Source organism: Danio aesculapii, chromosome 25, assembly GCF_903798145.1.
Source record: "Danio aesculapii chromosome 25, fDanAes4.1, whole genome shotgun sequence".
Taxonomy (NCBI): domain Eukaryota; kingdom Metazoa; phylum Chordata; class Actinopteri; order Cypriniformes; family Danionidae; genus Danio; species Danio aesculapii.
Window position 1 is genome coordinate 36,536,288 of NC_079459.1, and position 22,618 is coordinate 36,558,905.

The window sequence follows — 22,618 nt, forward strand, 5'->3', positions numbered from 1 at the left end:
ACATGCACGGTAATCTCATGTACACTCATGAACATTTGTTTGTAGATTAGCAATTGCTCTGACTGTGTTCTGTTGTTTGTTATTCCTAGTCATTTCCCGGAGCTTTTTAAAACAATTGCAGAAAAGATGGCACTTCCACATCGCAGGATAAGATCAATAAAGGTATAAATTGTCAAATTGTTGCCTGTTTGCCTCCACAGATGCGAACAGTGTGAATTTAGATGACTACAACATCCATGTGATCGCCAGTGTGCTGAAGCAGTGGCTGCGGGACCTTCCCAACCCGCTCATGACGTTTGAACTGTACGAGGAGTTCCTCAGGGCTATGGGTAGGAGCCTTTATCATTGTTTATTTTAATGCTTTTTTTTGTATATTTTCCTTACCCATATTATTGAAAAATATTGTTGGTGTAAATATTTATTAGTAGCTTGATTTATTGTATATTTGTACTGAAAAGGTTTTGTTTTGGTGCATGTTTGGCCTTGTTGTCTATTATTATAGGATGCTTTGTGTTTTGTTCATTTCAAAAAGAAATATCAAGAATGCAAGACAGTAAGTAGTCTGAATTTCAAGATATATATATATATACACTATAGATAATACTATATATATACTGCGAGTAGTCTTAATTGAAAGGGGAAAAAAGTCAAAATTGTGAGATATAAAGTCAAATTTAATTTTTAAAGGCAATAATGTGACGTATAAACACTTAGAAAATGCATCTGCAAGAAATAAACTTGCAAAACTACTAACAAAAACAAAAGTCATTTGTAAACATTGTAAGGAGATTGTCAAAATTAAGAGGAATTTTACTAAATATTCAAAATGCAAGAAATAAAGTTGTTCTATATGAACTCTGTGAGATAAACTCGTGTAATAAATTCAGATTTTGATGGTTGAAAAAAGTCTGAATTTTAGGGAAATACTTGCAGTAACCTGTTTGGTTTATTTGGTGGACGTCAACTTTAAAATTGGGGAAAATGTCAGCATTGCAAATATTAGATTTGCTTTCATTCATTTTCTTTTCGGCTTAGTCCCTTTATTAATCTGGGGTCGCCACAGCAGAATGAACCGCCAACTTATCCAGCATTTGTTTTACGCAGCGGATGCTGCAAACTCCACACAGAAACGCCAACTGACCCAGCCGAGGCTCAAACCAGCGATCTTCTTGCTGTGAGGCGACAGCACTACCTACTGCGCCACTGCGTTGCCCTTAGATTTGCATTGTAAACCTAAAATAAAAGTTTACAATTATTATTTTTACATCAATTTTATTATTTTAATATCAGATTACATCAGATTTGCATTGCAAAAAAATAGTCCAAATTTAGAAACAGGACACTCAGATGTGAGGGGGACTAGTTTCTTCCACATCTCCTCCCCCTTCTGTTGAGTTTTGGTGTGATTTTTGACTGTTGTAGCTGTGAAATAACTAATCATTCAGCAGAGCGCTCAATCTGCTGGAGCTACTTTAGCTGTGCCTTTATTTGACAATAACCACACACCTGAGAGTGACCATCAGCCAATCAGAATCCAGCAATAGTATGAGCAGTGTATGAATGGTGTTTTGCTGTAGGTCTGCAGGATAAGCGTGAGGTGGTTCAGGGGGTTTATTCGATCATCGATCAGCTCAGCAGGACTCATCTGAACACACTGGAAAGACTCATATTCCACCTGGTCCGGTAAGATGAATCTTTATTTCAGTGTAGATTGTGTCAAAGCAGCTCGAAGGTCTTGTGAAATTAAAATAAGGTTTTTTTAGATGTTAGTATCAGTTAAAAGGATATCTATAAGCTAGTGTGCTACAAAACAGTGACAAAATTCCCATTTACACCTGATATAAACATCCAAATCTTGCAGTTTGTCACTTCCACTGAAATGGATTAACTTTTTTTGACCTCATCAAATCTTCTGACCAATCAAATGCACTCTAATGTCTGACATGCCCCGCCCCCTTCTTCTCATTGGCTTTTCTTTTGATGTGCCTGAGCTCATTCACTAACTGGCAGAGCTGTGATAATACCGAAACACTATTGGCTGTTTTTTAAAGGGGAGGAGCTACTATATCCTGCCTTCTCCATGTTTCAGTTCAGATTAATGCTGGTGCTGATGTAGATATTTTAGTAGAACTGTCACTGTTGAGATTCAGATCAGTGTAATGCAAATGTCACCACAGAAGCTGATCCACTGTTTACTCTGTAACTGTACTAATAGGATAGGACACCTACAGTGATGTCACTACAGTCTGCTGATGTTGTGTGTTTGCTGGTTTCAGGATCTCTTTCCAGGAGGAGACGAACCGCATGTCTGCGAACGCGCTGGCCATCGTGTTTGCACCCTGTATACTGCGCTGTCCTGACACCACTGACCCGTTACAGAGCGTCCGAGACATCAGCAAGACCACAGCGTAAGATACACACTATATTAATAGAACTGCAGCTAGATTCTTCCCATCTATTTTCCTTAAACTGTAATGATACACAACAAAATATATATATATATATATATATATATATAATTTACAGTAACCTGAAATCATTATTAATGTAAAATAATCCAACATGCTTAAATGTGATGGGGAACGTTTGATTCTGTTACTAATTGTTGTTTAACTTTATTATTAAACTGAGTTGACGATAGTAGTTGACATTTTCCATCATTGTTTGCTTTAGCTCTAGATCAGTGGTGGGCAAACCTTTTAGACCCGAGGGCCACATCAAGTTTGCAAACCAAGTGAAGGGCCACATGTCAAATCCTTCAAAAGAAAACTTTAACACAAAACTGATTTTTTAAAATAGTTATTATTGAGTCAAATTAACAAGTCAAATGAATCTGCACTGCTATTTATATTTATTTATCAATCATCATAAAACAATAAAAGAATCTCTTCAACTATAATAATAATAATGTAATAATTTTTACAGTGGAGAATAGAAAAGATATTGTCTGATAGAAAATATCTCATATTAACACATTAAAAATAACTCTTAAAGTTTACTATTCAGTCACATTTACAAGTCTAATCTGCACTGTTTTTAGAATATACAGATCAATCATCATAAAACTTGATGAAACCTTTGATAAAAGAACTTTTTAAAGGGGATGTATGCATGGAAAATATATTCTATGACAAAAAATTAACACAATTAACCAGCAATTATTATAGAATTTGAGTTAAATTCACAATAATCTGATTTGAGCTTGTATTAATCATATCAATCATTATAAAACTATGAGATAAAACAGAAGAGGAATCTTAGTCTTTGTTATTCCGTCATGTTATTATGAGTGTGTTAATGTGAACAATGAGCCTGAAAATAAAGTTATATTAATATCAACAGCAACACTCTCGCAAAATACACAGCTGATTCAGTCGTTGCCTAATGACATAAAAAAGTGCACCGAGCTCCTTTTTTTCTTGTCAACAAAAGGCAGAGCGGTGCACCTCACGTTTTTGGAAGGTAAATGCACGTTCGGTGTGATCAACCCCAGGTTGTAGTCTTTAAAAACAGCAACACTGTCTTGGTATATTAGACCTACCGCTTTCTGTCATTTTCAGTCATTAACAGTCGAGTGCATTTTAATATCCGAGTGTGTTCTAATTCTACTGGTTGCACTAACTGTACCGTGTGCAATACTGCCATCATATGGCATTCACTTGTATTGCATCATTAATTTACTCATTCTGAAACCAAACCGTTACTCAGAAGCAGCATTTTAAAAACTCCCTCGCGGGCCGGATGAAAGTGTTTAGCCTCTGCTCTAGATGCTAATCTCAAAGCAGACTCCACATGGCAGGTCTAAAACACAATTTCATGTATTTATGAAAATGAGACTTTAAGCTTTCAGGATAACTGAAGCTGAATGTATGATTAAGGAGACGGAGGAAGTCAAAAATATTAATAGTGGGAGGATATTCTCACAGCATATTGTACCTGAATACACATACATATTATATATTTTAATTATTATTTGTTGTTATTATTATTATTCGAAACTCTTAACAGAAAGATTATTTAAAAAGTGGTACATTTATCTTAAAGGAAAATATTCATGCAATTTTACAATCACCCATATATAACAGTGTACTGCTTACTGAAGATCATTTCTGACAGAGTGATTACATGGATTAATGGCAAGTTTTTGTCTTCCATTTCAGAGAGAGCTAATAAAATAATGAGATATCAATTCAAAAGTCTGAATTGTGAGGGGTGAAAAGGCTAAATTGTTTTGTTAATGTAAAATTGAAGAAAAAAGTAAATACTGTGAGAAACACAATTGTTAATAAAGTCAGAATTCCAGAAAATAAAGTAAGAATATTGAGTTAAATAAGAACAGAGATCTTTGATTGAAGTCTGAGGAAGTCAAAATAATGAGATTTCAGACAAAATAGTCTGAATTGTTGGAGGAAAACCATAGACCCATAGGTTTCTGAAGAGCGCAAATGAAGCTACAAGTGGGAGTGGCCAACCGGTGCCATTTTGTTCGCATGTCATCGCTCCAGCCGGGGGTAACCAAACAAGGGCAAAGAGGTGGAGTGTGAGCGGACCTACAGGCGCCTGCTAGAATTTTGCTTAGACAAGCTTTTTCTTTAGGAGAAACCCTTAATACTTCCTTACCTGCAACTCGTTTGTGTTCTGACCACATGTGCTTGGTTGTACACTATATCAGTAAAGTGTTTAGACTTTTAAAAACACTGTAGTAATACACTGAGCCACTAAGCATTGTTCTTATGACGTTTTTCTACAGGAGGAAAACGCGAATTACTTCCAAACACTTCAGATATAGTCTGTGTTAGTAAATGCAAGACTATTGATGAACTCCAGCATAACACTGTATGATAACGCTTCAGATGACTGTTCTAGAGCCTACAGCTAATCAATCTGTCAGATTCTGGAGTGCTTTACGGGTATAAAGAACATTATAAATAATAAATGATCTTAAATAAAACAAATACATTTATAGATATATAATATAGAAGTATCTCACATGGGAAATGGAGGCAACTTGAATGGTTAGTGAGCACAATAAAGTGCACACAGCATCCCATATCATCTGATAATTGTAGGAAATAATCCCAAAAGGCAGCTGACTGTGTAAAGCCACATAAAACAACAAAAATACGATGAATATGCCGAGATCAGTGGCTGATCAGCCGGCGACCAGCAAGACCTAGCTGTCACTCAAGTGGCCATGCCCTTTATTATGCAGACTTAATATAAGTTTATATAAACTAAATGGATATGTTACAAAAAAATTCACGCCCCTCACAGTTGTCATGAAGCGTAATATTTGCTATGTACACCAAAATCGTTCTTTGTTCCAGGCTGTAAACACTTTTTTTTCTGCTGTGAAGATGGCCATATTAACAGTGGGCCCAATAGAAATGTGCTCTATTATGGAGCCAGGCCTGGCAGAATTTCGATGAAATGCAGTTTCAGTTATTTCTGTATTAGCTTCGCGAGGGAGAGCGGGAGGTTGCTGTTTGGGGAAAACCTTAGTTACCATTTTTCTTTATTGTGTGGTACATTTTTAATCATTGATGCAAACATACACTGAAAAAAATGGCTCAACTTTAACTTTAATGACTCCAACTTATCAAACAAACTTAATTTGTTTAGGTGTTACAAGATGAAGCATTTAATTATAGTCTTTACTTTTTACAAAGTAACAGCCAGCTGCATATTAAGCTAAATGCGTATATCTTGGCCTCAGGTGTGTGGAGCTGATCATCTGTGAGCAGATGAGGAAATATAAAGCCCGTCTGAAGGACATCAACACGCTGGAGTTTGCAGAAAACAAAGCCAAGAGTCGCCTGACACACATCCGCCGCTCCATGGTGAGGGAAACCTACAGAATCTACTTAGTGTAATGCACACCCATTTAAACCCCGCCTCCATATAAGCCCCGCCCCATCACAACACATCAGTTTCCATGAATTTGGTGCATTGCAAGTCCAATATGTAGTAATTAAATTTAAAAACAACTATTTAAATTAAATCTTGCTGCGATTGATCAAGATATATGGTATTATCAAGATATTATAGACCTAAGGTACTTTAACTGGTATAAGAGCAAAGAATAGTTACTATGTTAGTTAAAATATATAACAATTCTATTAGTTATTAACTCTATTTAATAAAGGTTTACAACTTGTAATAAGATTACGTCTACGATTTTACTGTGTTTTTAGGCATTTACTAAATTAACATCAGCTAAGATTAATAAAACCGTTGAGTTTATCGTGAGTTTAAACTAAATAATATAGGCTTGTTGTTATTGTACAGTAGCCCTATAAATGGTCACTGAATTTACATTAATATTTCAGCACATGTGATAGAGCAGGTTAACGTGAAAATGTTTGAACTATTAAGCTAATTAATTTGATTAAAGGGCACCTATGGTAAAAAATCTACTTTTCAAGCTGTTTGGACAGACATATGTGCATGTATGGTGTATAGACCGTCATATTGGGGTGATATAAGCACACCCAGTGCTTTTTTTCAATTTAACAACATAAAAAACGGTGGACCAATTGGAGCGGTTTTCAAACCGACCGCAACTTTACGTAGGAGAGCGGTCCCCCCACCCACCAATATTGATTGACAGGCGCGTCATCATATCCTCAGTTTGTTGATTCACGTCCGCCATTTTCAGCGTGAGTCGAAGCGATATCACTAAAGGAACACGCTAGCTCTATTTTTAGATGCAAGGCTCATTGGGCTCAACACAAGATCAATATTCTCCACATTATCGCTCTAATCGGAATTATTGGTTGTATCTTTAGGTAGGTTTGCAAACATGTGTACTTCTCACTGAGTCTACCTTATACTTCGGCCGTTTGCATTTCTCGCGATCCCAGAAGCTCCCTGTGATCTTAACTAGCATGCGTTTTAGAATTCTAAACATCGGTTTCTATCAGGGTACACTCAAGTCGACGGCTGGGCGCCGCGGACCGCTGCAGAAACCTGTTTAGAAATCAAAAATGCGTGGCGTGACGATTCGGGACACTTCATGTTTCTGCCGCGCCACAGAGAGTGTCTGGTGTGCCGTGTCGCAGCTTCGAGCGGCGCATCCGGTGCCTCAGTCAAAGTTAATTCAGTGTGCGTGGTTATTAGTTTCTGTGTACAAGCTCGGCACTTGAAACTAGCACACAGTTGGCTGTAAAACTGTACAGACACAAATGATTTTGTACTCTCTGCTTGGTCTGTGTCAGAGTCGTACATGTACGACTGAATGCTGATCCTCTCTCTCCTTCTTTGTCTGCCTGTCAAACTGTTGCAAACGCAGAGCGGGTGAGCTCATGGCTCCGCCCCCTTGTTACGTTGGCGGGAAGCCGAAACTAATTTACATGTGAAGCAACACACCCCTAAATCAGCGAACTGTGGACACGCAACTATGGGCCCTTTAAGTCTTAAAGCATTTGCCGATGTTATGAATAACCACAGCAAATACAATTAGAAAATTCTTTAAAATTCTAGAAAATTTTTCAGTCTAAAAGTTTGAATAATAAATTATTCACGGTATTTTTAAGTGCCCTTGATGTCAGTTTTGTGCATGTTCATTATCACGATAAATTAGATTATGGAATATCAGCATTAGTGACACCAGCTATGTTTCCATTAAAAAAAATCATATAAACTCTGCTGGAAACGGTGTGTAAAGTCTGCTCCTGCGCTTGATCAGTCTGCGTGATGTGATGTCGTTTCTGCCAGATGCTGATCAGATATAAATGTGTTTGAGGGACTTTGCGTCATTAATGGAGTTTCCAGCTTTACATTATAAAAGATCTGAAATGTTGTTGTGCTGATTGTAGAAGGCCTCAGCTCTCCGTTAGTCAATCATCACAGTGCTTCAGTATTAATATTCTTCTATCATTTTCCCCTCTAGAACTGTCTTGAGCAGGGATGTCTAACTCAATTCCTGGAGGGCCGCAGCCCTGCACAGTTTAGTTCCAACCCTGCTCCAACACACTTACCGGTTTCAAACAAGCCTGAAGAACTCGATTCGTTGGTTCAGATGTGTTTAATAAAGGTTGGAGCTAAACTGTGCAGGGCTGCGGCCCTCCAGGAATTGAGTTTGACATCCCTGATCTTGAGCATCTGTCTGCACTCCTGTCTCACGCCTCCAAAAGCCACCGCGTTCATTGCATTTGGTCTTCGTCTTCTGAGGCGCGACTCATTTATTAGTAAAGAACAAACACCACAGTGGAGAATCCCAACAGTGCATCAAACTCCACTTCTCTCAGCAATATTAGTGCAATATTTTCTTTATTCCCAAATGTTTTATCATATAATCCAGTTTTGCACATATATCTAATTCGCGTCTTTGTATGGAAACATAGCTAGTGATTATTAGTAATAAAAGAAAGCGCCACACATCTGCAGTCGCCGCTCTGCCTCCACTAATTTTTCACTCCTCATCCTCCTCTTCCAGAAACCGGTACTAATTGCGGTTAGGTTTATTGGCATTTCCAGAACGGTGACGTCGGTATGTATGACGCCGCACCTCTGTAGTTTTCTGTGTCGCGTCGTCAGTCGTGGTCTGATGATAGTCATGTTTATCTGCGGATGTTTACGATGTTCAGGTCCTGTGTTTGATTAGCAAAATGTACAAATGATGTGCTCATTGTTTTATTTTTCGTTCAGTTCGTCTCTTTTTAACTGCGCATGCTACATGTTGCTGTTTTACTAACAACACCCTTTGATTTTTTTCTTTTCTTTTGTTGCTCCTTCATTGCTGCTTCTCATTGCATTATTACACAGCCAAACGCAGCTAAAAAGGTAAAGCTCAGTGTGTGTGTGTTAGTGTGTGTGGTAGTGTGTGTGTCTGTAGAATCTTGAAATGCTGACCATCGCCCTCATGTGTTTAATGCTAGGTTTTGTTTTATTGTGTAAATTTTATGTATTCATATGTGTGTGAATTTTTTTGTGTGCATTTGTATATATATTTTTTAATATTTTTGTCATTTTAAATATTAAAATAAATATTAAAATATTAAGTAATGAAATATATTAATGTTTTTGCCTAATATTTGTCTATATTTCTTTTATATATATATATATATACACACACACACATTTCTATTTATAAATAGTAATTGCGAATAATCACAAACTTGTATTTACATATTGTATGTATATATATATATATATATATATTTATATATAGTTTATTTATACCACACAGTTTATAGCAGTAATTTGATGCAGTCTAATAATAATGAACTCACTCAGGTTTTCTCTACTCTGCTCTTCAGGGTAAGAGTCGTGCTCGTAAGACTGGCCGTCACACGCCGTCTCCACCTTTAAGTCCTCGGGCGTCTGAGAGGGAGGAGCCTGTTGATGAGGGGGTGGAGCCTGTGCTGAGCGAGCAGCAGCAGGCAGCAATGCAGCAGGAGGAGAAAGTGCTGACGCAGCAGATAGAAAACCTGCAGAAGGAGAAGTAAACACGCACCTTTATCGCATCAGCATGAACTATCCTTCCTGTCTGGAGGAGCTGACTTCATTATCGCTTCATTTTAGGGAAGAGCTGACCTATGAGATGCTGGCTTTGGAGCCGCGAGCTTCAGATGATGAGATGCTGGAGTTGGAGGCGTCGATCGGGACGGCGGACAGCTCAGAAAACCTGATGGAGTCGGAGGGAGCCGCGTCTGATGCGTGGGGTGATTATTGTTTGCAGTTTTGTTTATAAATTTGTACATTTTGCTTGTAAGAGATTAAAAGCAGGTTATTTGACCTCTTTCCAACAAGGAAAACCAGCAACAATCAAGAATGCATGATTACATGCTGTCATGGGTTTACAGTCAAAAAATGTCAATATAATGGATGTCAATGGTGCAAAAACAGCCACCAACAGAATGAAAGGGGAGTACATTTTTCCAAAATATGTGCCAAAATAATAGAAGCAGGCAAAAATCATCCCATATGCTTAAACTCAGAGAAAGTTGTAGCCAAATTAATACTCAAAATCACCCCAGAGTGAATGAAAACGACCCAAGGGTTAAGTTTTGAAATGTCTCTGTTTCAGAAAAAAGCCCTGGCGCAGTGTCAGCATCTTGCTGGAGGAAATCGGAGTCTAAAAGCAGGCGATGTTTGCGGCGTCAGCCTGAATCTCTGGACTCTGTGGATTCAGCCGTCGCTTCTCTTTCCTCAGTGTCGTCGACGCCTCATTATCGGTTTCGCTCATCCTCTTCCGGTCCTCTGTTCTCCTCCAGTTCCCCGACTGGAGACCTGCACATTCTCCCCGACCCGGAGAGCTGCGAACAGGCTTCCTTGAGCGCCCGGTGTGCCTCCAGCTCCGAAAAAACCCGACCGCGGCCCAGAGCTAACCGGAGCTGCCCGCCGAAGCCTCGCGAGCCGGGAGACGCCGGCGGACGCAGGAGAGAGCATGAGTTCAGTTCCTCGCAGCCTTTAGTGCTGTACGGCAGCAATGAGTTCATGGTGTGACAAAGATGATGGAGATGTGGAGATGAATCAAAGCGAGAAATTAGTCTGCATTCATACTGAGATTTTACAAATGCACTACGATTCTATCTGGAATGGATTAGAAGCGTAGTTTTTACAGCAGATGGCGCTCTAGGCTAGTTTTGAACAGGAGACGGCGCTCTAGGCTAGTTTTGAACAGCAGATGTCGCTCTAGGCTATTTTTGAACAGCAGATGTCGCTCTGGGCCAGTTTTGCACAGCAGATGGCGCTCTAGGCTAGTTTTGAACAGCAGATGGCACTCTAGGCTAGTTTTAAACAGCAGATGTCGCTCTGGGCTAGTTTTGAACAGCAGATGGCTCTCTAGGCTAGTTTTGAACAGCAGATGGCACTCTAGGCTAGTTTTAAACTGCAGATGTCGCTCTGGGCTAGTTTTGAACAGGAGACGGCGCTCTAGGCTAGTTTTGAACAGCAGATGGCTCTCTAGGCTAGTTTTGAACAGCAGATGGCGCTCTAGGCTAGTTTTGAACAGCAGATGGCGCTCTGGGCTTGATTTGAACAGCAGATGGCGCTCTAGGCTAGATTTGAACAGCAGATGGCGCTCTAGGCTAGTTTTGAACAGCAGATGGTGCTCTAGGCTAGTGTTGAACAGCAGATGGCACTCTAGGCTAGTTTTGAACAGCAGATGGTGCTCTAGGCTAGATTTGAACAGCAGATGGCACTCTAGGCTAGTTTTGAACAGCAGATGGCGCTCTAGGTTAGTGTTGAACAGCAGACAGCGCTCTAGGCTAGTGTTGAACAGCAGATGGCGCTCTAGGCTAGATTTGAACAGCAGATGTCGCTCTAGGCTAGTTTTGAACAGCAGACGGTGCTCATAGCTAGTTTTGAGCTGCAGATGGCGCTCTAGGCTAGTGTTGAACAGCAGACGGTGCTCTAGACTAGTGGTCAAAATGCTGCACGGCTCACTATGAACACTTTTCACTTAAACATTTCCTTGCTTTAATTATAATTATCTTAGCTTCAAGTGGTGTGCATAAGGAATTTGATGCTGTTTGTAAAGCACACAGCGCCATCTGTTGGTGCAAACTAAGCTCAGAATCCATTCAAGCGAGAATCGCAATGCATTCGAAAAATCTCTGAATCCATACAGAAACATTTTTCAATTTGTTTTATGGCCGCAGCTCTAGATGATAATATCCACCTTTTGCTGAATAACTTTAACTGCTTGAAAATGAACCATCTCGCCTTTCATGCAGCAGTTGCCCATCCTTCCAGTGAACAAAACGAAGGGAAGGATCAAAGTACTGAACGCTGTGGAAATGATTGAGAAGCATCACAGTGAACATGACCTACTGACTGTAAAGTGGACCAGCTGGACCGGTCCATTTTTCACAATAGATTCTAGAGTAGTAGAGCAGGGAAAGAGCGATTTTTACTTAAGCTGAAATGTTCATTTTTCATGTTTACAGAACTGAGCCAATGAGAGGTCACGCGACTTCAGCTGACTGCATGCCGTATCGCTATCATTGTTTTCACTCTATGATTAAAAACCTTTGATAAAGTGCTAAATATGTAAAGTAATATTATATTATTGATAAGGGTCGGACGAATCGTGTAAATAGCTGAAATCCCTGTGCTGCTGGTTGACCCATGTGAAAATAACGTCTTTTGTGTTGCAGATGGAAAACTAGTGTCCATTTCCAGATGTCGTGTTTCTTACGGACGAGTCTCTATAATGGCACACGCTCTTATTTATCCGCAGTGAATTGTTTTGATTCTGGGGATTCATCCTATTTTTAATTAATTTTTTTTTTAACACAAAGATAAAGGATGAATAGTGATGAAATGTCAGATATGTGTTATGTGTTTGTCCCACAATTCTTTGCTGTAGTTTATTTCATTGTTTTTTTATTTCCATCAGTGTTACATGCAACCAAATCAGGACTTGAAAATCTATTTTGTCACCCTTAAATTGCTTTTTTAAAGTATATTGTGTTTTATATATGCTTATATTTTATTGTGAATTTCAGGTATATGAATTTATTTTGGTGTAACTTTCCACTGTGCCATCTGGAATTACGTTATTTTAGGCCACAATGTCCTTTTTGTGTTTTAATTTAGGGCTAATTTATCATGAGCGTCTATAACAGGGTCGTCTGCTGTGTATTTTTACCCTTTAATCTGACATCAACATCCGCATTTAATGCAGTACATTTAAGGACACATAACAGCAAAAAGTATGTCCGTTTACATGGTGAACATTGCTGTTTATGCGCAGGGAATGTGTCTCCAGAAGCTGTTTACTCTTTTTTTCCATGTGCTGTTACCAATATTTATGTCTATATCTATGTCATATCGGTCATCATAGCCTATTGCAAGTAACCGTCACCATTGGTGCAATATCATGAAAGACTGTAAGGTATGTTTTTATGTTTAAATAAGTATACTTGGGTACTATTCTAACCTTAAGTCCACTAATGCAGTCCACTGTCTTGGCAGTGAGAAGGAAGCGGTTGTTTATTTTTTGCGTCCTGCATAAGTGAATGTAATCATGTAGCATGCCACACTATTGTCAAAATAATCTCTTTTACAGCCACTGTTTGAGGCCAGAAACATACTCTATGCAAATATACGCGTGAATTATTGTGGCTTCAGTACTTAAGGGTGTCACTTACCTTCAGGTGTCTGTAGTTGAACTGGTTTTAGACTGCTAGGTGTAAACACGTCGACATTTTAATTGACCTAACACCGCTGCTTCAGTATGAGAATACAAACTGACGGTTATTATGCTAATGAGCTCTGCGCGCGCGCTCTTTTGAACGCAGAGACACGTGATCGTGCGTGTAGAGTATGTTTCGCGCTAAGACTGTAAAGGTAAACAAGGGATGTAACTGAGGGATGTAATATCTTGCATATGACGATTATTTTTATGTTGAATGATCCTGCTTTGTGTTTTGATGGACTGAGACAGTCTAAGCTTTGAGATTTTGTGTTTGTGCTCTCTGGAGTACATTGTAAACGGTGCAATTTGTGGAATATTTCCTTAATGTGTGTAAATCAGTGTGTGCGGATGTAAAAAGAAAACAACATCGTCTTATTAAAAAAAGATAAAGAAAAGAGGAAATGCGATGTTTTTCTCAGTTGTCATATTGGCAGTATGTACTAATATATTTTAATACTTATTATTGTCGTTTATAACCTATTTACTGTGAAATATGGACACATTTCATGGTATGAAAGAAAAATATTTTGTGAATCGCTAATAATTTAAACTATTTTAAGGACATTTTAATGTAGCCGAATTTCACGATAGTTCCTTATTTAAAAATCATAATGAATTATCAAAAGAAATGTAATTTAATCAAATTCAATACCTTTTATATTTGTTTTTCACCAATTTATTATTTATTTTATTATTTGTAGCGCATAGATCAGACCCATGTGAGCATGTTTGAAGCGCTTGTTGATGTAAAAACCTTAAAGAGATGATAATAACAGATTAATTAAGCAGGCTTGTAATGCAGGCTTTGAGTTTGTATGTATGTATGTATGTATGTATGTATGTATGTCTATGTTATTAAATTAAATTATAGCTTAAGGGGGCTAATAATATTGACCTTAAAATAGTTTTTAAAAAATTTAAAACTGCATTTATTCTAGCCGAAATAAAACAAATAAGACTTTCTCTATAAGAAAAAAATATTATCAGACATACTGTGAACATTTCCTTGCTCTGTTAAACATCATTTGGGAAATATATAAAAAAAATAATAAATAAATAAAAATTCAAAGGGAGGCTAATAATTCTGACTTCAACTGTATATATACAGTACAATGAGTTAATAATAATAATAATGGGTTATTAGTGTGTGTGTTAATGGTTAATACATTATATTTTAACAATAATAAAGTGTTATATAGTGCTATAGAAACACTTGTTTTATGTAGGTTAAGAATGGCTGTGTGTGTGTCTGGCTGTCTGTTTATTAGTGTGTGTGTGTGCGTGTCTGTTTATTAGTGTGTGTCTATGTCTGTTTATTTGTTTGTGTGTGTGTCTGACTGTTTATTTGTTTGTTTGTGTGTGTGTGTCTGACTGTTTATTTGTTTGTGTGTTTGTGTCTGACTGTTTATTTGTTTGTATGTGTGTCTGACTATTTGTTTGTGTGTGTGTCTGACTATTTGTTTGTATGTGTGTCTGACTGTTTGTTTGTGTGTGTGTCTGACTGTTTATTTGTTTGTGTGTGTGGCTGTCTGTTAATCTGCGTGCGAGCGAGCGAGTGTATATGTATGAGTGTGTGTTGTCATGACAGTAGGTCTTATGACATGTGGGCGTGGCTCTCATTCTTTACAGATTTATCATCGCAGTTTCCAACAAAAAGGGATGTGCGTGTGCGTGAGTGTGTGAGTGAGTGTGTGTGTGTGTGTGTGTGTGTGTGTTCTGTGTATGTCTCTGTATGTGTTCGAAACCAACCCCAGCTAAGTTTCCAGTTAAGACGGATGTGTGCGGTGTGTGTTTTCTGAGTGTGTTCTGAGAAAACGAAACCTAGGGCAGACTCTCCGGCATGTGTCCGGTGAAGCTGAAGAGAGAGGCGCAGAGTCCCGGTGTCCCCCGGGTAAGTGTGTCTGTGTTCGGGCGGATCGCGGCTGTTCTGCGCGCGGTGACCGGACTCCTGCTGCGGCTCCTCCGGTGGATCACGAGCGGTGAGTCTCGCACTTTCCACACACAACAGCAACAAAAGCAGGAAAACACTGCTGTTCGTGCAGGATTTACAAACAACTCAGCTTTAACCACAACAGTGTGTGAGCTAAACAACAGAAGACACACAAATAACACTCATATAATCACAACTTCCGCTAAAACAATCACGACTAATTAAACATTGAAATGGCGGCGACTTCGTTATTAATGTGGTTCGGTTTCGCGATAATGTTGTCGTATATATGTGGAGGACAGTTATTGTTTTGTGAGTGTTGCTGTTGTTTTGACATGTTTGTTTGTGTGTGTGTGTTTAACAGGTAAAGCCATGATAAGCGAGGAAGAGACGCCGGTGTTCTTTGACCTGGAGACCACCGGACTGGGTACATATTAAACTCTTTTATTTACATACTTTTACTAGACACGTACTTTATAAAGGAGATACAACAGGCATTTGACTGCTTTTTGTAACTGTTATGTAACATTTATGACATTATATTTAAAATAAATGAGTATAACAAGCTGAATATGTGCTGAGCATTAAGCCTGAATACCATAAAAACGTTATTAGTTGTCATATTATAGATAAATATTATTTTAATTGTTAAAATGAATATAAAATTGATAATTAAAATACCAAAACTATATATGCATGGACATGTGTATGTATTTCATGTAAATAATTAATGCATGAGACGATAACCATTTTCAAGGTATACCGTGGTTTGGAAAAGTCAAGGTTTTAAATCCGCCAAAATTTTCTGTAAAACCGTTCCTAATGTATGTGTAAGATTTTATATTGATGTTTTTAGGACAACAGTATCTCCAGCAGAAAAAAATATCCACAGATGCCATTTTAAATAGTAAAGAAATCTGTGTTTCAATGATTCAGTCAATGATTCATTTAAATTAGTTAGTCTGACATGTTTACTGCTCCAAAATATCATAAATCTTTCAAAAAAGTGAATATATTGTGTTCAAATAGGAAAAAAAGATTTAGTTTTTTTACCCAGACATTTAAAAGAAGATATTTTAGAGCAGTAATCTCAATACCGTGAAACTGAGATATTTTTATTCAAGGTTATCATACCGTCAGAACCGTATACCAGCTCATGCCTACATGTATATGTACAGTAAAATATTGTAAAAGAGAAAGAAATTTTTGAATGAGTAAAAACTTTATAATCACTTAAGTGTACATTTAAATAAATACAGTATTATAGAAAAATATATATGAAAACAATTTATGTAAATGTACAAATACATAAATTAAGTTATATCAATTTAAATACTTCAATTAAAACAAGTTTAATACTTTAAGTATAAAAGAAATCAGCAAAATACTGTGTGTTTATTAACATATTATTATATGGACATATACCTAACCTTGAGCATAACGGATACAATCACCAAAATGCTGCATTACAAACATTATTTGATAAGTGTGTTAATAATGTTTAAAAGCAGTAAATTATTACACTAAATTATTATATATACACACAGTTGAAGTCAAAATTATCCGTCCTCTTTTCCAATATTCCCCAGATGATGTTGAACAGATTCAGGAGTTTTCACAGTATTTCCTCTAATATTTGTTCTTCTGGAGAAAGTCTTATTTGTTTTATTTCAGCTAGAATAAAAGCAGTTTTTAATTGTTTTAAAGCCATTTTAAGGTCAATATTATTAGCCCCTTCAGCAATATTAGTGTTGGATTGTCTCCAGAATAAACCACTGTTATATAATGACTTGCCTAATTACCCTAACTTTACCCTAATTACCCTAGTTAAGCCTTTAAATGACACTTTAAGCTGTATAGAAGTGTCTTGAAGAATATCTAGTCTAATATTATTTACTGTCATCATAGCAAAGATAAAAATAAATCAGTTATTAGAAATGAGTTATTAAAACTATTATGATTAGAGATGTGTTGTTGATCAAAGCTTCTCTCTGTTAAACAGAAATTGGGGAAATGATATACATGAGGGCTCATAACTCAGGAGTGCTAATAATTCTGACCTCCACTATATATGCACACACAGAAAATGTAGTAACATGGCATCAGATTTGAATATAGTGTATGACCCATTTGTCTCTTGTGGTTCTGTGTTCAGACACGTCCTGCTGTGATATCGTGCAGCTGTCGGCAGTCAGCGGCGAGCAGACGTTCAGTGTGTACCTGCTGCCACGCTGCTGCATGACAGACGGAGCGTCTCGAGTGACCGGTCTCACGGTGGACGGGTCCACACTGATGCTCCGACAGCGGCCCGTGCAGACCGTCCCACACCAGCAGGCCCTCACAGGATTCATACACTTCCTACAGAACAGGGTCAGTGGAGTTTCACTCTTTGGATTTGTTTTGATTTCAGTACTATTTGAAAGGTGCAGTATGTACGTTTGACACCCAGTGGTTGAAGTAGGTATAGGGTATATGCTGAGCTAGTGTTGTTCCCATACTGATACACTTCCGGTGACCTGTTATTGTGAGTTTTTTCCATTTTATACGGTTACTTTTACAGCAAATGTTATTTACTGCAGTGCTTTCTGTACAATCTGAGACCCACTTTATATCAGATATCACTCAGCTAGTGGAGATCGCTGATTATTAAAGAAAACAGACCTTAAACATGCCGATTTTGCATACAATTCACCGGAAGCGCTTAACCCAGGTTACTGGCAAATTAAAAGTCCTGTTAGCATGCTTCAGCATATACCCTATTGCAGGGGTGGGCAAACTCGGTCCTGGAGGGCCGGTGTCCTGCACAGTTTAGCTCCAACACTAATCAAACACACCTGAACATGCTAATCAGAGTCTTCAAGATCACTAGAAATCCATAAGCAGGTGTGTTTGATTAGAGTTGAAGCTAAACTGTGCAGGACACCGGCCCTCCAGGACTGAGTTTGCCCACCCCTGCCCTATTGGATTCCTGGTTGAAAACACACACAAGCGCAGGTTGCCAGATTGAGGACCAACAGGAGTGTGCCTGACTATCGAGGCTAAAGGCTGATTTAAGTTGTGTTCTGAATAATAGCAGCGGCATGTGATAGAAGGAATATTCTCCATATTTAAAGGAGTTTGTGTCCTAAGCAACACCTCAAATTGAAATATTAGAAACGGCTTCTGTTTCTGAACAACAGAAAACTGAGGATGATCAGCTCAGGTGCAGCTCATGTGCTTTATTCAGTGTTAAATGCTAATAAAGTGAGTGTGAACGCCATTTTACATCACATTTATTACCATATACTGAAGCAGCAGCAGATAGTTCAGCTCAGATCTGGAGAATAAAATAACCCATCTGAAACTGACCTTCAGAACTAAACACACATCAGTGATTCAGCATCTACATTTAATCATGTTAATGAGGGTTCATATGGATTAAATAGATTATAAACCATTTCATGAGTGACTGCAGATTCTGTGCTTCTGAATAACTGTGTTTACATGCCTCGTCTGGTGCAAACAGCCAAAATGCTCATGATCTGCGGTTGCAATGTAACCTGCTCACCTGATGTTTACGTTCATCATACTTATATTATTTACTAATTAATAATCTCATGTAGAACTCTGAATCTCCATCTCATTTTGGAGTCTGCTACTGTCCACCAGAGGTCGCATTTCAGTCACGGACGCATGCTTTCAGAGCCTTCCTGAGTGATTGATTGATTAAATGAATGGATGAATGAATGAAATACTCTGTTTTCCATTAAGGTAACCCGGAGTGCTGAAATATAATTGGCTAATCTGGCATTGGGCGGGTTAAAGAGACCAAAACAAAGACAGCACTCCGGCACAGAAAACACATGTTCACTGCAGAATATCTGACTTCAGCATTGTGTTTCAGATAAACAAGAATGTTCACTGAGCATGTTTCTGAATATCTGCACACATATGATGCTGTTTTTATGCTTAGAAGAGTCAAAAAGCAGCTTTAAGATGTGCTTTATTTTTGTGTAGTTTCAGTTCGTTTCATCAGTTTTGTAAGTTTTAATGTAGTTTAGATGTTGTGAATGCATTTCTGTGTAGTTTTAATATATTTAGTGTTCATTTGAATTACAGAAGTGATTTGGGAACTGATAGTCCCACCCTTAAATGAGTCATAGCATGATAACTCCGCCCTAAAGGACAGATAACCACACCCTTAATTGTGATAATCCCACCCTAATGGACAGAGAGCCTTGCTGTAAATGATTAATAGTCCCGCCCCAAATGACTGATAGTTCCACCCTAAAGTACTGATAACCCCGCCCTGAATGATTACTAGCCCCGCCTTAATGGACTGAAATATTCATTCATTAATTTTCCTTCAGATTAGTCCCTTATTAATCAGGGGTCGCCACAGTGGAATGAGCCACCAACTATTCCAGCATATGTTTTACACAGTGGATGTCCTTCCATCTGCAACCCAGTACTGGGAAACACCCATACACACTCATTCTCACACACACTCATACACTACGGCCATTTTAGTTGATCAATTCCCCTATAGCGCATGTGTTTGGACTGTGGGGGAAACCGGAGCACCCGGAGGAAACCCACACCAACACGGGGAGAACATGTCGCCCTGGACTGATATCCTCTCCACAAATGGCTGACAACCCCACCCTTAGTGACTGATTGCCCTGCCCTAAATGATTACTAGCCCTGTCTTAAAGGACTTATAGCCTCTCCCTAAATTACTGATAGCTCTGCCCCGCCCTAAAGGAGTAATAACCCCGCCCTAAATGATGACTAGCCCCTCCTTAATGGACTGATTGCCTCTCTCAAAAGAACTGGTAGCCCTGTCCTAAATGACTGGTAGCCCCGCCCTAAATTACTGATTGTCCCACCCTAAAGGAGTAATAACCCCGCCCTAAATGATTAATAGCTCCGCCTTAAGGGACTGATGGCCCCACCCAAATGGACTAAAAATAAGATGTAAGCTGTAAAGAAGAACTAGTTTGTGTCATGTTCAGTTTTTGTTTACTGAAATATCCTCCCCTCAGACCCTCGGCAGGCCATTCCTGGTGGGCCACAACAGCCGGCGGTTCGACTGGCCCATCCTGCGGCGTGTTCTGGAGGAGTTTGGGCTGCTGCAGGAGTTCGGGAGCTGTGTGTCGGAGTGTGTGGACACTCTGAGTCTGAGCCGAGAGATGTTTAATCTGCACAAATACTCGCAGCCCTTCCTGGTCCAGCACTTTCTGCAGCAGGAGTACGGCGCTCACGACGCAGCTGAGGACGTGCGCACACTGCAGGAGCTCTACAGAGTGTGGAGACCCTCACTGGAGCTCAGGGATAGTCACACGTTCAGACTACTGTGAGGAAACATTAGTATTATTCTTCTTATTAAAGTGAAACTGCAGAAATCTTAAAGGGACAGTGCATTCAATAATCACTTACTTTCCCCATTTGTTTTTAATTGGTAGCCATTAGGTTTCTTAGTTTTCATTTTGCTTGTATGGTGGTGAATGGGGACCGCTTTAAAACATTTTTCAAAATACCTTTTATTTGTTGACAAGCAAGTGTAGGGAGAGCAAATGATGGTTGAGTTGTGATTTCTGGGTGCACTGTGCCTTTAAATTTAGTGCAACTTAAAGGGACAATCGACAGAAAAACTCATCATTTACTCATTATTATTTTTAAAATAGTTTTTTGTCAACATTATAATAATAATATTAATTCTTCAGAACAAGTGTAGCGAGAGTCAATAATGGCTATGGTTTATTTTTTGAGTGCACTGTCCCTTAAAATGTAGCACAATTTAAAGGTACAGTACAGCCAAATATCACTCACCTAAAGCAATCATTTATTTAAAGCCGGTAACCATTGACTTCAGTTGTATCAGTATTTTTCCTGCTGTGATAGTGAGTGGTTACAGGTTTATAATATTTTCGTAAATACTTGGTTTGTCAATAGAATAATCAAGTGTAGGGTGAGTAAAATCACTCATGTTATATTTAAGGGTGGACTGTCTCTTTAAGTTGCGCTGAATTTAAAGCGACCCAAAAATCCCTCACTCTCAATTTGTTCCAAGTTGATAGCCATTACGTTTAGTTACTTTAGTTTAGTTACTCAAGTTGAACCACTTGATGTTGAGGAAATGTTTATTTATTGGTTTTTTATGTGGGTGTACTGTCTCTTTAAGTTGTGCTAAAGTTAAAGAGACAGTACACCCAAATCTCTCTCCATATTTTTACCGCGGTAGTGAATGGTTAGTGATTTCCAACATTCTTCAAAATATCTTCTGTAGTGTTAAGTTGAAGAAAGTGACTGAAACAGGTTTAGAGTGATGGATGTTTGGGTGTACTGTCTCTTTAAGTTAATTCTGCCTTGAATTTTGCATTTCCGCTTGATTTATGTATTAATTTTGTTAATTTGCAGTAGAGTTAAAGGCGCAGTGCACAATGAAATCACTCTCTTTTGTTGAACAATTTGGAAACTGGTATGAATATATGTTTTCCTATAATAATAGTCAATATTTACCAGTTTCCAACAGTGTTCTGTATTATTTTCTTTTGTGTTGAGTTCAATTGAAAAAGTCTTGAATTTAGAAGAAAACAAATACAGTAAATGGTAAGGAATGTTTAGGTGAACTGCCCCTTTAAGTTACTCAAACTTAAGACAGAATCAGAATTCAGTGATTATTTACTGACCCTCTGCGTATTTAAACTCTGAGTTTGTTTCTTCACAAATGAAGATTTTTTTGTTGTAATGTTGGAAACGGGTGTCTATTGACTTCCACAGCATTTAATGGTTACTGGTTTTCCAGCATTCTTCAGAATATCTTCTTTTGTGTTTAACTGAAGAAATGTCCATTTGTAATTTTTGGGTGAACTGCCCCTTTAAAGATTTGACCATGGAAACAGAGGTACAGCGAGGACAGTAATGTTTGATATTAAGTAAATGTTTTGACATCAGTAAAATAAGGTTTATATTTTATAGTAGTGCTGGTCAAATTATTGAACAAGTGTTTTAATCATGCATTTGTAAATACACACATGCATTTATATATGATACAGATTATATAGAGAGAATTAAAAATGTACATGTGTATTTATATATATATATATATATATATATATATGTACATGTATATATAGATATGTGTGTATATATATATATATATATAGACACAATAAATATACGCAGTACAGGCTTGTATTGGATGTGAATAATTTGACAGCACTGTTTACAGAATATTTTTGTTTACAAACAGGATTTCTCTTTCCTGTATTACATTTAGCAAAGATAATCTTGTAATATTTTGTGAACGCTGTTTCACTGAAAACACATCAGGTGTGTTACAGTGTCATGTTTACACTGATTGTGTGAGTTGACTGATTAATATATTATGAAAACTGATTTTACAGATGAAAACTGTTCATTTATTACTTAATTTTGTGCTTTTTGATCATGTTTAGTTTTGCTTTCTCAGGTGTCAGGATTAATAGAACTCATATTTTCACTTCTGTACCGTCACAGGTTGACGTTCAGGTACTATTAAATATGAACATTTCATTCTG

General features: G+C 38.0%; 2 protein-coding genes across 2 annotated transcripts in view; both read left to right on the forward strand.

The window, feature by feature from the left end:
• myo9ab (myosin IXAb) overlaps nucleotides 1–13,539 on the forward strand; it is a 77,393-nt gene extending 63,854 nt beyond the window's left edge. The window contains exons 37-44 of the mRNA XM_056451545.1: nucleotides 201–329; nucleotides 1,578–1,683; nucleotides 2,277–2,408; nucleotides 5,717–5,840; nucleotides 8,438–8,491; nucleotides 9,261–9,445; nucleotides 9,526–9,665; nucleotides 10,031–13,539. Of these exons, the coding sequence (XP_056307520.1) occupies nucleotides 201–329; nucleotides 1,578–1,683; nucleotides 2,277–2,408; nucleotides 5,717–5,840; nucleotides 8,438–8,491; nucleotides 9,261–9,445; nucleotides 9,526–9,665; nucleotides 10,031–10,449 (1,289 nt within the window). The 3' untranslated portion in view covers nucleotides 10,450–13,539. The remainder of the gene's footprint in view (nucleotides 1–200; nucleotides 330–1,577; nucleotides 1,684–2,276; nucleotides 2,409–5,716; nucleotides 5,841–8,437; nucleotides 8,492–9,260; nucleotides 9,446–9,525; nucleotides 9,666–10,030) is intronic.
• A 1,188-nt stretch (nucleotides 13,540–14,727) lies between these two features.
• On the forward strand, nucleotides 14,728–22,618 carry plex9.1 (PML-like exon 9.1). Its single transcript, XM_056452145.1, has 4 exons — nucleotides 14,728–15,126; nucleotides 15,442–15,504; nucleotides 17,233–17,447; nucleotides 20,102–22,618. The coding sequence occupies exons 1-4, from the start codon at nucleotides 14,988–14,990 to the stop codon at nucleotides 20,414–20,416; spliced, it is 732 nt and encodes a 243-aa protein (XP_056308120.1). The 5' UTR covers nucleotides 14,728–14,987; the 3' UTR covers nucleotides 20,417–22,618.